At 48.8% G+C, this 12,974-nt stretch overlaps 1 protein-coding gene across 14 annotated transcripts in view; it reads left to right on the plus strand.

Annotated features, from left to right (window-relative positions):
* The window catches only part of Lrrc27 (leucine rich repeat containing 27), a 31,348-nt gene that overhangs the window by 1,969 nt on the left and 16,405 nt on the right, over window positions 1-12,974 (plus strand). For 7 of the 14 annotated variants that reach the window (XM_006536266.4, XM_006536262.4, XM_006536268.4 and 4 more), the window contains exons 2-6: window positions 1,075-1,359; window positions 4,628-4,758; window positions 7,794-7,852; window positions 9,989-10,141; window positions 12,401-12,761. In XM_006536266.4, coding sequence (XP_006536329.1) covers window positions 1,123-1,359; window positions 4,628-4,758; window positions 7,794-7,852; window positions 9,989-10,141; window positions 12,401-12,761 — 941 coding nt within the window. In that variant the 5' untranslated portion in view covers window positions 1,075-1,122. Of the gene's footprint in view, window positions 1-648; window positions 806-1,074; window positions 1,360-3,148; window positions 3,291-4,627; window positions 4,759-6,925; window positions 7,039-7,793; window positions 7,853-9,988; window positions 10,142-12,400; window positions 12,762-12,974 lie in introns of those variants that run through there. The other 7 variants (XM_011249862.3, XM_011249863.3, NM_001143755.1 and 4 more) reach the window with 3 other exon arrangements.

A 12,974-nucleotide genomic window follows, 5' to 3' on the forward strand; every position in this document is an offset into this window, starting at 1 on the left:
TCCCCTACCCTTTTACAGTGGCCGCACCTGGGAAGATGGGATTGAGGTCCAAAAGTCGAGTTCCCCTACCAGCCCAGTCTGGAAACAGCATCACTAGTCCCCTGCCTCCCTCTTGTCCACACATTTTCCTTACAATGTAATTTGATGGAGGCAGAATCTTTCCTCCTAATTCCAAGGTGTAGAAAAAAAATACAATAAGCCGTAGACTATGCAAAGGCTTGGAGACCTTAGGGAGACCCATTACCCAGCTTGGGGGGGGGGGTGGCATATCTCCTGCCAACGCAGACCTAGGTTCCCCATGAATTGTACACCTTTAAGACCAGCTCCTTAACTGAAAAGTCACCCGCTCCTTAAAGGAGAGTGAAACTAGGAAAGTGTGCCAGCATTTGGCAGATCTTTCAGCCATCCTCTTTGCTTGGATGGTTTTGCAAGTAATACCCTGGCTAAGCAACAGGATTATTGAACTAAGATGCAAGATTGTCATTGCCCAGGTTTTTCCCTAGTGCCCACCTAGATACCTCTTTGGTCTGGTCTGGGCCAGTGTGGGAGGCAGGGGTTGGCTTCCTGACTTCAGAGTCTTGGATACAAGAAGCAGAGGAATTTCCAGGGTGGAAATAGGAAACTGTCTTATCTCTTCCCATCTTACAGGTGTTTTGCAAACTTGAAAAGTCCCCCGGTGTTTTCATCCTGGATGCTTGTTTCCACTGGTATCTTCCAGTTAGACTGTAGTCAGGTGGCTGTTTGCTTGTCATCTAAGCACTTTGGAGGTGCATACAGGAAGATCAGGAGTTAGAAGTTCACCACAGTGAGTTGGAGGCCAGCCCAGACTACTTGAGCCCCCCTTCTCGAATCATAATTGTCATTCTCTTCTTCAAACTTTGTGGTACAGCGTGAGGAGCAAAGAATATAACCAGTACCTCCTTATGTCCCAGCATTTACAAGTTTAAAGCTAAATTCATAGTACTGTTGCTTTTTCAGCAACTCGAGTCCATCCCCCCTCCCCCCACCCCCCCACCCCCGTGTGACTTCTGGTTGCTAAGACACACACACCACCCCCACCCCCCTTGTTTCCAGGTGACTCCATACCAAGAAGGATGAGCAGTGGCCACTGGAGCGCATCACATGGAGGACACCAGCCCCCAAGCAGTGGCCGAGAAGGCTGCTAAAGACCCCAAGGCTGCTAAAGATCTCAAGGATGATGCTGCTGCCGCCACCAAGAGCTTCCCCGATCACTTTTCCAGAGAGGGTGATGATCAAATGGACTTTGAAGGGGTCATCTTTTCTTCCTCACCAGTTTTAGACCTGAGTCAAAGAGGCCTGCGCCATTTGGGAAAGTTCTTTAAAATTCCCAACCTCCAAGTAAGTCCAGATGCTGGGAGGGTTAGGATGCACGCGTGCCTGCAGCCAGCAGCAGAATCAGCTCTGGCCCTTTGTTCCTCTTGTTCAGAGAGGTGAATTCTAGAAGGAGCAAGAGGGTTCACTGGCGTTTCACTGGCTGATCACAACAAAGAGCAATTGAGATGCGGTGCCAGGCAACAGAGAGAGCTAGGTATCGGGATGGGGCAGCTCTTTGCCAACCATGGGTTGTGTTTCTTCATGAGAAAGTCGGGTGGAGATCAGTGCCCAGACACCCTGGGTCTCTGATTTAAAATACATGTTCTTCTGAACTCCCCGGGCACTCTGAAAACACTTGAAAATTTTCTCTCATTCTCGTGATGTTACACACAGCTTTCCTTTGTGTCAGACCGGCCTTCAGGGAACTCCCTAGTAAAGTTGCCTTGCCCCTGTGCTTTCTGGAGCAAGCAGTGTTGATGATGGCAGACAGGATAGAGGATGCCCCGGCATTGTTGGCACTGCCCTGGTGTCACAGAATGTCCTTGCATTCAGCTTCATCTGGAACTTAGAAAGAGTACTGTGGTATATGGTAAGATGACAGAGTAAAATGCATAAAGACCTTGTCAGAAACTTACATCACAGCACTGAGGTAACTCTGCCCACATCTGCTCTCAAGGCATGAGAGGAGCAAGCACTTTGGCCCTCTTTTTGTATATGAGGTCCTGCTGTGTGACCCAAAGCAGCCTCAGATTCAGCAGTCCTTGTGGCCTTGCCTGGCTGGGTATCATCACCTCCCAGGGGGAGTGCATGGTTAGTTACAGGGCCTACCTCCTTCAGCTGCTGCCATTCACATGTCACTAAGAAGTGAAGCTCTCCTTTCTCAGGAGTCCAATCAAGACGACTGTGTTATATGCAATGCCCATTGCCTTTATTCAGACAGGAAGGAGGAAATTCCAAAGTCTTTCAGGTCTAACCCAGCCTCATAACTGTCCGAGAAGACAGGCATCGCTATCCCAGAAAGTCTGTAGTAACTACCCAGAGCTACAGACCATTAGGGGTTAGGGCCTCCATTTTGCAACTGTGTAGCAGTCGTTCCCAGAAGGTGTCCACACTAGGGACACTGATGCTCAGAGGACATAGAAAGGAACCCTGTTCACATAGGACCTGGAGGAAGGGCACAGCACCGGGTGCTTCACTGGCTCCAGACAGCTCGGAGCCAGCCTTGCCAGGCTTGCTGGGGCGGGATGGCGTGTTACCCTCTCTGATGTTCACTTTCCGGTGTTCAGAAGGAGGCCTGGTTTCCACTCTGAGTATCAGGATTAGCTTACACTGAGAGGAAAAGAGCATGCCTGAGCAGGCTAAAGTCAAGCAGGGTCATGATAGGATCTTTCATGTGCGTGTCTTTGAGGACATGTGTCCTCATGGGCCCAGAGACACGTGTGCTTGTATAAGGATGTGTCTCCTCGTGTATGTGGGGACATCTGCCACCATACGACTGTACCTATGTGGGGAGGGGGAATGTATCCTCACATGTCTAGAGACAGGCACATGTGTGTGCATGCATGTAGCTATGTATTCGTATGTGCCTGAGGAATGTATGTGCATGGAGACAGGCATTCTCATGTACGCGGAGGCATACATGTTCTATGTGGGTTATGTACTCTGTGTACGTGGGAGCAAGCATAACATCCAGTCAAGGGCGTGTGTCATACCTTGCATGCCAGCTGCCACTCTGCTCTCCAGAGACCATGCCGGCCGCCAGCAGGCAGGGACTGGTGCTCTCCAAACCGATGTTCTATTTTCATACTTACAGAACACCACTATTGCAATCAACAATCTTCAAGAACCTGGAAGTCATTTATATCAGGAAGATGGGATCCGTAGAGTTGGGAGCAGTGACACCCTGACAGGGGGAAGCTGCCAGTGGCTGCCAAGAGTAGGAAGGCAGCACAATGGTAATGGCTGACACACTCACACTTACTGTGTGATCTCATGGCTGACACACTCACACTTACTGTGAGATATTGCCAGGGAAGGTCCATTGCCCCCACTCTATAGGCAAGGACACCCAAGAGCAGAGAGGTGCAGGAGCTTACTCAAGGTCACATAACTAAGAGTTTTTGAACTCTAGAGTTAAACTCAGGAAGTATTCCTGACATCCGATGCCACCCTGTGGCAAGTGTGGACACAAGTATAAATGTGCAAAACAATGCTTTGACAGCATAAAGCGGCAACATGAATGGAGGCGTTTGAAAAAGACCCTGTAAGCCAACCACACTGCAACTATGAAATAACACCTTCATGGGCCGGCAAGACAGCTAAGTAGGCAAAGGTGCTTGTCAGGGAAGCCTGGCGGCCTGAGTTCCAGCCCCACCCAGAGCCCATGTAAAAGTGGAAGCCAAGAACTGGATCCATAGAGTTGCCCTTTGATTTTTACACGTGTGCTGCTGCATGCATGCACACCACGCATGCAACAAAATGATAAAATTTCTAGTATATACTTCTAATATATATTATATATAATCCCACTATAGTATTATATATTTCATATGTATGTATGTGTATATATATATATACACGTATATAATGTATATATATGTGTGGATACACACACACACATATATATATACTCTACACACACACACATATGTGTGTGTATAATGTGTGTATATATATATATATATATATATATATATATATATATATATATATATATTATACACACACACATATATACATCCAGGAATTCTCAGTAGAAACTTTCAGAAACAAACTATGTTTTAATAACATAAAATGTATTCTATTGCATTATTGGTCTTTGTTAACCTCTTGCTATGCTGGCTTCACTGGCTACACTTCATTGTGGGAGTGCACAGACAGGAAAGCAGAATGCCCCAGTGCTCTCTATGGTTCCAAGCATCCACTGAGGGGTCAGGACAACACCACACAGGACTCGGATCAAGCAAGCCACATGTATCATGGCTTCTTGCCTGCGTGATGCCTCTTTCCGTGTGGCTGGTCATCACAGATCATGCCACACAGAATGTATCTGTCTGTGTCCTGTAGCTTCCTCCTCACTGCCAACTGGGAGTGAATCAGGCATGGCTCTTGCTGCTGTTCACTGGGTTTGCTGAGTGTAGCCAGAGAGAAGGAAAACAGCCGTAGGTTTTCAATCTCTCTGGTTCTTGAGTCCGCTGTTTGGTTTGATGTATAGCTGTGGCTGTTTTAGTCCTTTTGGAGATGGTTTTAAATTTCACTGGCTGACAAAGCATCCTTTGGTCTCCTGTGGAAGCAATTACACCTGCAGAGGAATTTGCTCAGGGAGATTCCGGAGGATTTCTTCCAACTGCTGCCCAACCTGACATGGCTGGACCTCCGTTACAACAAAATCAAGGTTCTTCCATCTGGGATTGGCTCTCACAAGTAAGTGTCCTTAGATGTGCAATTAGATCGTCTTGATCTGGGCTGGGCAAGAGGCAGAGGCAGGCAGATGTGTGAGGGTGTGAGGCCAACTTGGTCTACGTAATGAGTTGCCGTCTCAGAATTAAAAAGTCCAGATGGTTCAAAGTGCAGGGTGCATGGCCAGCCATCCCAGGTGAGCCAAACATGTCATGATGGGCTGACATTTTCTTGGGTAGCTGATTCCACCTGACCCTGCTGTAGGCAGCTAAGATCAAAAGTACACTAGGTATATGAAAACCCAGCCACATGTTGCCATGGGCTGTGGTGAATCCCCCCTGACTATTGGGGAAGAGTTTTGCCCACTTTGGGAAAGCTAGAAACCTCCAAGCAAGCAGTATGGACTGTCCTACCACATTCCTGCCCCTTGGCTTCCCAGGATTTCCTGGAACTCCCAGTTGCAGAGCCCAGTCTAGCCCACCCTCGGCACCCAGGCTTCCACCCCTGCCCCATCTGCAGGCTCACCACCTCCTTTCCTGGTTCTCCCTCCATGCCACATATCCTCCTGTACCAGTGTTAGCTCTGACCTGGACACTCACTTCAGACCTCCTATCACCTCATTGGCTGGGACAGAGGGAAAATGGCAGACAGAGTTCCTGAAGCACTTGGGCACTTGCTTACCAAGTGTCAGGGACATGGTAGGCGATAAAGCTGACAAAGGCCTCTAGGGTTTGGGATCTGCGTTCTCAACTTTGAAACTTATTTTGAAAGAACTAACTGAACGTGGGAGGGTTAGAATTAGATTTGGCCCCAGATCACTACCTAAGGAAGGAAGCTGTAGGGCAGAGGGGAGAAGCAGAAAGAGTTGGCAGGCAGCCAAGGAAGCGGTCCATGCAGGAGACTTGGCCAAGCTGACCTCAGCAGGACCTCAGGGGAATCTCAGAGCTATTAGGATTGGCATCGTGAGGCCAGAAAACAAGAGTCATCCAGAAGTGACCCCAGTTCCTGTTTAAGGGCATCTCAGTGTTGGTATCATGAGCCCACTGTGCAACATAACAGCATAAGGTTTGCAGAGGTGATATTGTTTGGGACAAATGTAAATAAAAATGAAAAACGGAGCACATGGCACAGATGATGGTGAAAGCAGATGCCTTTGCCTTCAGTCTCTAGCTCGGCAGGAGGCAGCTTGCTTTGGATGTGTCTGAGCTAGGGGGTGCTCAGGAACCCTCCTCTGGAGCTATAGGGACCATGGGAGCTGCAGGACAAGCTATGGATGGACTGAGGGGAGGGCACATGCCTGGCCAGTTAGCTGTTGGTGAGACTGCAGAGATGGATCTCTGGGCTGTTGCCACCCAGTCATGCCTGCCTGCCCTGGCCACCTGGTCTTCTGGGCCCATGTCCTACATAGAGTGCCTTTCTTCCTCACAAGGGAACCATCTTCTATGCTAGGATATCTGAGTGGTTTTCATCCACAAATAATTTTATTGTTAACACTCGGTCTGGCGAGTAATCTGCTGCTAAGGGATCCCACTTCCTGCGTCGCCCCAAAAGATCCTGGATTTCAGATCTGGAATCCTTGGATTTTGACAGTCAAAGCCAGCTGCTTTGTGTTGTTTAAGTTATAATCGAGCCTCTGATTTTACACCCATTATGTCATTAAAATTGAATCCACTTGCTGAAGGGCTGAAACATATTAATTAGAAAATTTAAGTAATTATGGGCTCATTAAAGGCTTTAAAGTTAAAAAACTAATGAAAACAATAGTATCATCAGAGCTCTTCCCACCTTCACCACATGTGGATGTTTCAGCATGGCACAGAGATTAAAACAAGATCTGTTGATTCCTTCTCCTGAGGCTACAAGCTCGCAGGTGTGTGTGCAGTTGTAAATTGGCACTGCTATGACCAGTGAGGACAGTCTGGTACTGTCAGAACACACAGACTGACACGGGCTCTTCATCACGTGGGTATTGCTATATAAAGTAGAAACCATCCTGCATACTTTCAGCTTAATATTTGGTAAATATTAAATATTAAATAAATATTTTTCCAAAAAAGGTCAGGCCAAGTGGGACTGGAATGCCTTTGGCTCTGGGGCTGGAGAAGTCCATGGCACGTTGCTGAGTCTCTTGTCTTGAGTCACAGTCAGCTGCTCCCAGATTGCTGCTGCTCCCAGTTCTCACTGGCTGTTCCCTTCTGAGCAGATGGGAGGAGCACTACAGCAAAGCCAGTGAGCTGGGTCAGGGCAGCTGCAGTAACTGCCTCTGTGCACATCACGTTAAGCTTCTTGGGGCAGAAGAAATAGGTCAGTGGTTGAAAAAGCTTTCTGGGGAGCAGGCTAGGCTCTCTGTAAACACCCACATGGACAGTTCTTGACTCTCTGTGACTCTAGTTTCAGAGGATCTGACACCCTCTTCATTCATATGTGTATATATATATATATATATATATATATATATATATGGTTTGTTTTTTTTTGAGACAGGGTTTCTCTGTGTAGCCCTAGCTGTCCTGGAACTCACTTTGTAGACCAGGCTGGCCTCGAACTCAGAAATCTGCCTGCCTCTGCCTCCCGAGTGCTGGGATTAAAGGCGTGCGCCACCACGCCCGGCTAATTTTCTTTAAATATTAAATCTTTCACAAAAAAAAAGGAAAAAAAGAAAAATTTATTCATTATTTCAAATAAGGCAAGACATGGCTCAGCTAGCACTGGCCATTGGACAAAACCTGCCCATCTTCAGATGAGCAGCACAGAGCAGGGACAGGCTGTCTGGGAGCTTGTGCCAGATTTTGGCTGAGGGTCCTCGAGAAGTAAAGGAGGGGGAGTAAGAAATGAATAACGGGTATAGCTGTAAGAATTAAATCTGAAAAAGGGAACAGGACAGGTGCCACACTCCTGCTGTCCTCTGAACGCTGAGGTGGTTGCTGGTAGTGCCTAGTGTGGGTGTGTGTTAGGATGTGTGGGAGCCAAGAAAGGAAAATGGGAACTTCTGGCATATTCTGTAGACTGTCATTTAATCTTGTGCTTTCTAAACTGCTTCTTGTTTCTTTCTCTTAAAGACATTTGAAAACTTTGCTTCTAGAACGAAATCCTATCAAAATGTTACCCGTTGAGCTGGGTAAGTACTGCAGCAGCAAATGGAAGGTGGCTCTAAATGCTTTGAAGTTCCAAGGGCTCTTGATGGAGCTGAGAGGTGTGGCTGAAAGGATAAGGAGGCAAGGGGCTCCAAGTCCCTTCTCAGTTTATTAGTTACTCCTCCCACCGCTGTGATAAAACATCCTGACCGAAGGAGCTTAAGGGAGGAAGGTGTATTTTGGCTCACAGTTCACAGGTTCATGGCAGGCGGGTAACTGAAGGTCTTGGGAGGCCACATTGTGCCCACAGTCAAGAGGCAGAAAGTGGTGAATTCTGGTGTTCACCTTTTTCTACAGTGCAGGATCCTAGCCCTGGGAATGGTGCTGCCCACTAGTGGGGGGGGGGGTCTTTCTACTTCATTTAGCCTTATCACAATACTTTCTCCACCCCCATAGGCTGTCTCCAAGTTCCTTATAGATCTCAGGCCTGTTCTCAGGTAGAGAGAGGGGTTAACACTGTTACCAGACTAAGCTTTGCATAATAAATAGAGCACAGCCTAACAAAACCTCTGCATGCGGCAGCATGTGGCCTAGCTTTCCATGGGGCCAGTCCCCTCTTGAGTCTGAGCTGCTTTGTTTCAGTGCCCTCCTTGGGACTGAATGTCAGTTCCTGAGTGGATGTGTGGGGCCATCACTCCCTCTGCTGCAAATGAGGCCATGCTTGTCTCCTTCACACCTTGATATGTCTTAGTCTCCACTCACTCTTATCTTCGTCTATCTGAGGTTGCTTTGCTTTCTTCTTCTTTCAGCTTTGTTGAGTTGGAAATTTGGGGTTTGACTTCAGTCCCTCTTCTCTAACGGACATTTGAACTGCCCTTTATCCTAAAGCCTGCCTTGATTTGTGGTGTCCAGCTTGTCACTCAGTACAACAGTGTTTTCTGGCATGATTCACCTGTGGGCGAGGTTTAAGTTTTTTTCTTCTCTGCTGTGACCAAATACCTGACAAGAACAGGGTTGAAGGCAGAAGGAATTGTTTGGGCTCATGGTAAAGAAGGCACGGCAGAGTTCACTGTGAGTGGACTGTGCAGCTGGGTTGAGTCAGAAAGCAGAGAGCAGGGAATGCTGCCGCTCATTGTCTGCTTCTCAGTCAAGGGCCCTGTTCCATGGGATGGCGCCTCCCAGGCTCAGGACAGGTCCCCTCCCCTCAGTTAAACCTCTCTGGAGACACCTTATAGGCACACCAGTGGTGTCTCCTGGGTGATTCCACACCAGCCCAGTTAATTACAAAGATTAGCAGAGCTTGCTCCTTGGCTTATACAAAACTAGAGATTCTCCAGCTAGTTTCCTGTGGTGAGTGGTGCTCTGCTATTAAAAAGGCAGAGAGACTCGGGCCAGATTAAAAGCACAGAAGCCAACTGTATGCAACCCAATCGCAGTCACTAAAATGCAGGAGGCATGAGCAGCTGGAAGGGAAGGGACGCAGCAAGCACGAGGACAGGAGTGACTTCATGTCATTGTGTCACTGAAGCACTGTGCATTTAAAAAAGATGGACAGCTATCTTTGGGAGAAGATCTTCCCTTGGTCCTCTTGACATTATCAGTTGGCCATGAAGCTTGCCTAGAAGTGGGAATGTGGGGGAAGGTGGCCAAATGGATGAACATGGGAGGAAGGAAAGACCGCGATGTGGTCTGTCATTCACATGAGCAAATACAGATGCAACGGTTGGTTTTCACCTGGCCTTGAGACGGGGGTGGGGAGTGGATCCCAGAGACGTTCTTAGACATTGTTGATCCAACCAGGTTTGGTGACTCGTGCTTGTAATCCCAGCACTTGGGACCTGAGACAGGAGGTTTGCTGTGAGTCTGAGAAGAGCCTTGGTTACACAGTGAATTCTAGGCCAGTCTGGGCAATAGTAGAGTGAGCCCCTGTATCCACAGAAACAGAAGAATAAACAACTGTCAATTCTCATTACCCATTTCCCCATCTTTTTCTCATCCTCTTCTTCATCCTCTTCCTTCTTCTGAGCCAGTCTTTTGTAGCCCAAGCTGGCTCAGGAACTCCCCATATCGCTGAAGATAACGTTGAACTCAGGAGTTCCCTGACTCCACCTGCCTTCCTCTCCCTCCTGAGTCCCTCTCCAAGAAGTGGGCAGAGGACTGAAATTTCCCCTCCACTCCAGGGCAGGTCACTACACTGACAGCACTGAACCTGAGACACTGCCCTCTGGAATTTCCTCCTCGCCTGATTGTGCAGAAAGGCTTGGTAGCCATCCTCACCTTCCTACGCATCTGCTCAGTGGAGAAGGCCTTCCCTGGAGATGAGTTGCTTCCAGGTTTGTAGAGAATTTTCTGTCACTAGATGAGACCTAGGAGTGTGTGTGGCTTCCCCAGCTTCTGTAGGGCTCGCATGGCAAAGACTAGCCCATACACTGGCCCAAACACCATGCCTTGCCCTGGCTCAGATCCACTCTGAGCAGTACACGCCTGTTTGGGTAGGCGAGGTAAGAGTCCATGGGATAAGGCAAGTGGAGCAGTCTTTACCTCCAAGCCAAGCAAGCAGCTGCTCTGAGAGGGCCTTGTGCTCCTCCAGACAGCATTTTAAAAAGCTCCATGAAACATACCCTGTCCCTGCCTAGATACTAAGAGCTGGCTTAATAAGCAGGTTGTACCCTTGTGGGAGATACATGCACTGCCCCATGCTGTCAACATATTGAGCAGTCAGAGAGAAGGAAGGGGAAGGGAATGGTGCACCAGTCTTTGCCTTGGTCATCCACCATGAGTGTCTTGAAGTGTTTTGAAGCAATCACGTTCATAAAGGGCCTTAGCTGGTGTCAGGCCCTAGCTCTGAGTCAGGGATCCCAGGGCCTGTGGGTGGATTCAGAGGTGACCCAGAAACATTAGAGGGAGTGGCAGCAGGGAAGGTGAGAAGCTGTGCCTTAGCAAGGCCCTGGGACTCTTGTGTGCAGTCCAGGCCTCAAGGGTTCCTGTGCCTACACAGGACCTTAGCTGAGGGCTCCTCCTTGGGTGGCACCTAATTCCAGTGCCTTAGACTGCCTATGTGAAGGCACATAATTTAGGGGAAAGCTGAACTCTGAGAGGTTGTAATGGCAGCCTAAGTTCCTAAAGGACAGCTTGACAAGGACAGGATAAGAGAGGAAAGGCAGAATAGAAGGCACCGCATGCCTGGCAGGAGCAGGGGGCAGGGGGCAGGGGGCAGGGGGCAGGAGCAACCAGAATCCAGAGAGACAGGGGTGAGAGTCTGGAAGCAGCAGCTACTGTACTAGGGGCTCTGGAGCAGGTCTGAGGCAACACCTGGGGCAAATGGTGCAGAATCCTTGAGGGCATGCATGTCAGACCCCAGTGAAAAAGCATTCTGTTCATTCAGAAGTGAAAATACACGAAAGAGAAAAAGGAAAAGCTCTCCTCGAGGCCGGAGGAGACTAACGGCACAGGAAGTTGAATACACCACACTTACAGGAAGACACTGGGTCTGGCGCCAGGAAATGGTGCAAGAAGTGTCACCGGGACAGCTGTGGGGGTTCAGGTCCGCATGACTTGACAGATGACAGAAGTCAGTGTGACACTCTGGCTCTGGGGTAAGGTTTGGGACTGGAAGTCACTCCTGTTCTGACATGTTTTATGTAAGTGCAAGGAGAGGATCAATAGTCAAAGAGTGGCCAAGGTGTTTGCCACCTAAGACCAGAAGATGCTAGACGGTAGAGCTCACTCTGCTTAGCTCCTGTCCAGTCCTGCGCATCCTGGCTCATGGTGCCTGAGGGCAAGTCTGCAGCCTGTGTCCCCTCTGGGCTGGTGCTACACTACCTTGGCAGTCTTTGGACTTGTTTTTCCTCAGAGCTAAAAGTCAGCAAAGCATCGCCAAAGAACAACAAGCACATGGGCTAGCTTTTAATTGAAATAAAGATTTAAGATATCTTGGGGGAGGGGAGCAGAAATGCCCATAATGGCGGCGAGGATGCCTCCTGCACATGGACCAAAAGATGCAGTAGGTGGAGGAGGTGCAAGAAGCTCAGGGCCTTTGACAGAGTGTGTCCATCCCCCACGAAGTAGCTGCTGTGGGTCTGTGGCAGCCTGTGGGATCCAGCAAGTCCAGACCTGAGTGGACTCTCACTTCCCAGACATCTGAGCAAAGAAACAAAGGCCTTGGACCTGGCCACTAGCTGATCCTTAGAGTGGCATTGATTTACTGGCCACTGCTGTAGGTAGAGTCTCGTGTTGGAGTGACAAAACACCCTATTTTGGTAACTTATAGAAGAAAGGCTCATGCTGGCTCAGGATTTGAGGAGAGATAGTCCCTCTGGGGAAGTCATGGCAGCAGGCACTTGAAACAGCTGGTTACAATGTGTCTGCAGCTGGGAGGCAGAAAGAGATGAACTCTGGTGCTCAGCTATCTGGGCCCCCAGCTCATAACATGGTGCCACCCACATTGAGGGTGGGTCTTCCCTCCTCAGTTAAGCCTATCTGAAAACACCCTCACAGACCCAGAGATGTATCTCTGAGGTAATTCTAAATCCAGACAAGTTGATAGTGAAGATTGACTCCACAAACACTGAAATGTCTTTTTATTCCACCAGAAGTCTCAGCACCTAAGATGGGCAGCAATGACCTTCAGTATCCCGTGCTCCCTCTGCCCCGTAAAGGCTCACCTAGTGAGAACAGCCTTAATGACCCAGACCAGGAGAAGGAGAAGGCTGACTTCTTCCCACCTATGGAAAGGCTAGACCTGAGTGAGCTCCGCAAATCCAACGCCGCCTCCGAGATATGGCCCAGTAAGGAGGAGATCAGACGCTTCTGGAAGCTGAGGCAGGAGATTGTGGAGAATGAGCAGGTGGAGATTCAAGAGAAGAAGCTCTTGGCTGTTGAGCTGCCGCCAAATCTCAAGGCAGCGCTAAACGTCAAGGAGAAAAAGCACAGGAAGCCATGGCCCGCAGTCAGGTAAGGCTCTGCTGAGGCAGACTGCCTGACCCACGGAGCTGTAAAGTTATTTCATGACTCTCTGAAGCACAGCATCCTAATGTGCTTGTCTGTTCTAAATCCATTGTTTAGGGTATATCGGACCAAGCCATAGTATAGGAGCAGAGCAGACAGACCAGTGTCACTGAACACACTTGGCAGAATAGGACACGCAGCTCATGGGCGGTGTGTGAC

Source organism: Mus musculus, chromosome 7 (assembly GCF_000001635.26).
Source record: "Mus musculus strain C57BL/6J chromosome 7, GRCm38.p6 C57BL/6J".
Classification (NCBI taxonomy): Eukaryota; Metazoa; Chordata; class Mammalia; order Rodentia; family Muridae; genus Mus; species Mus musculus.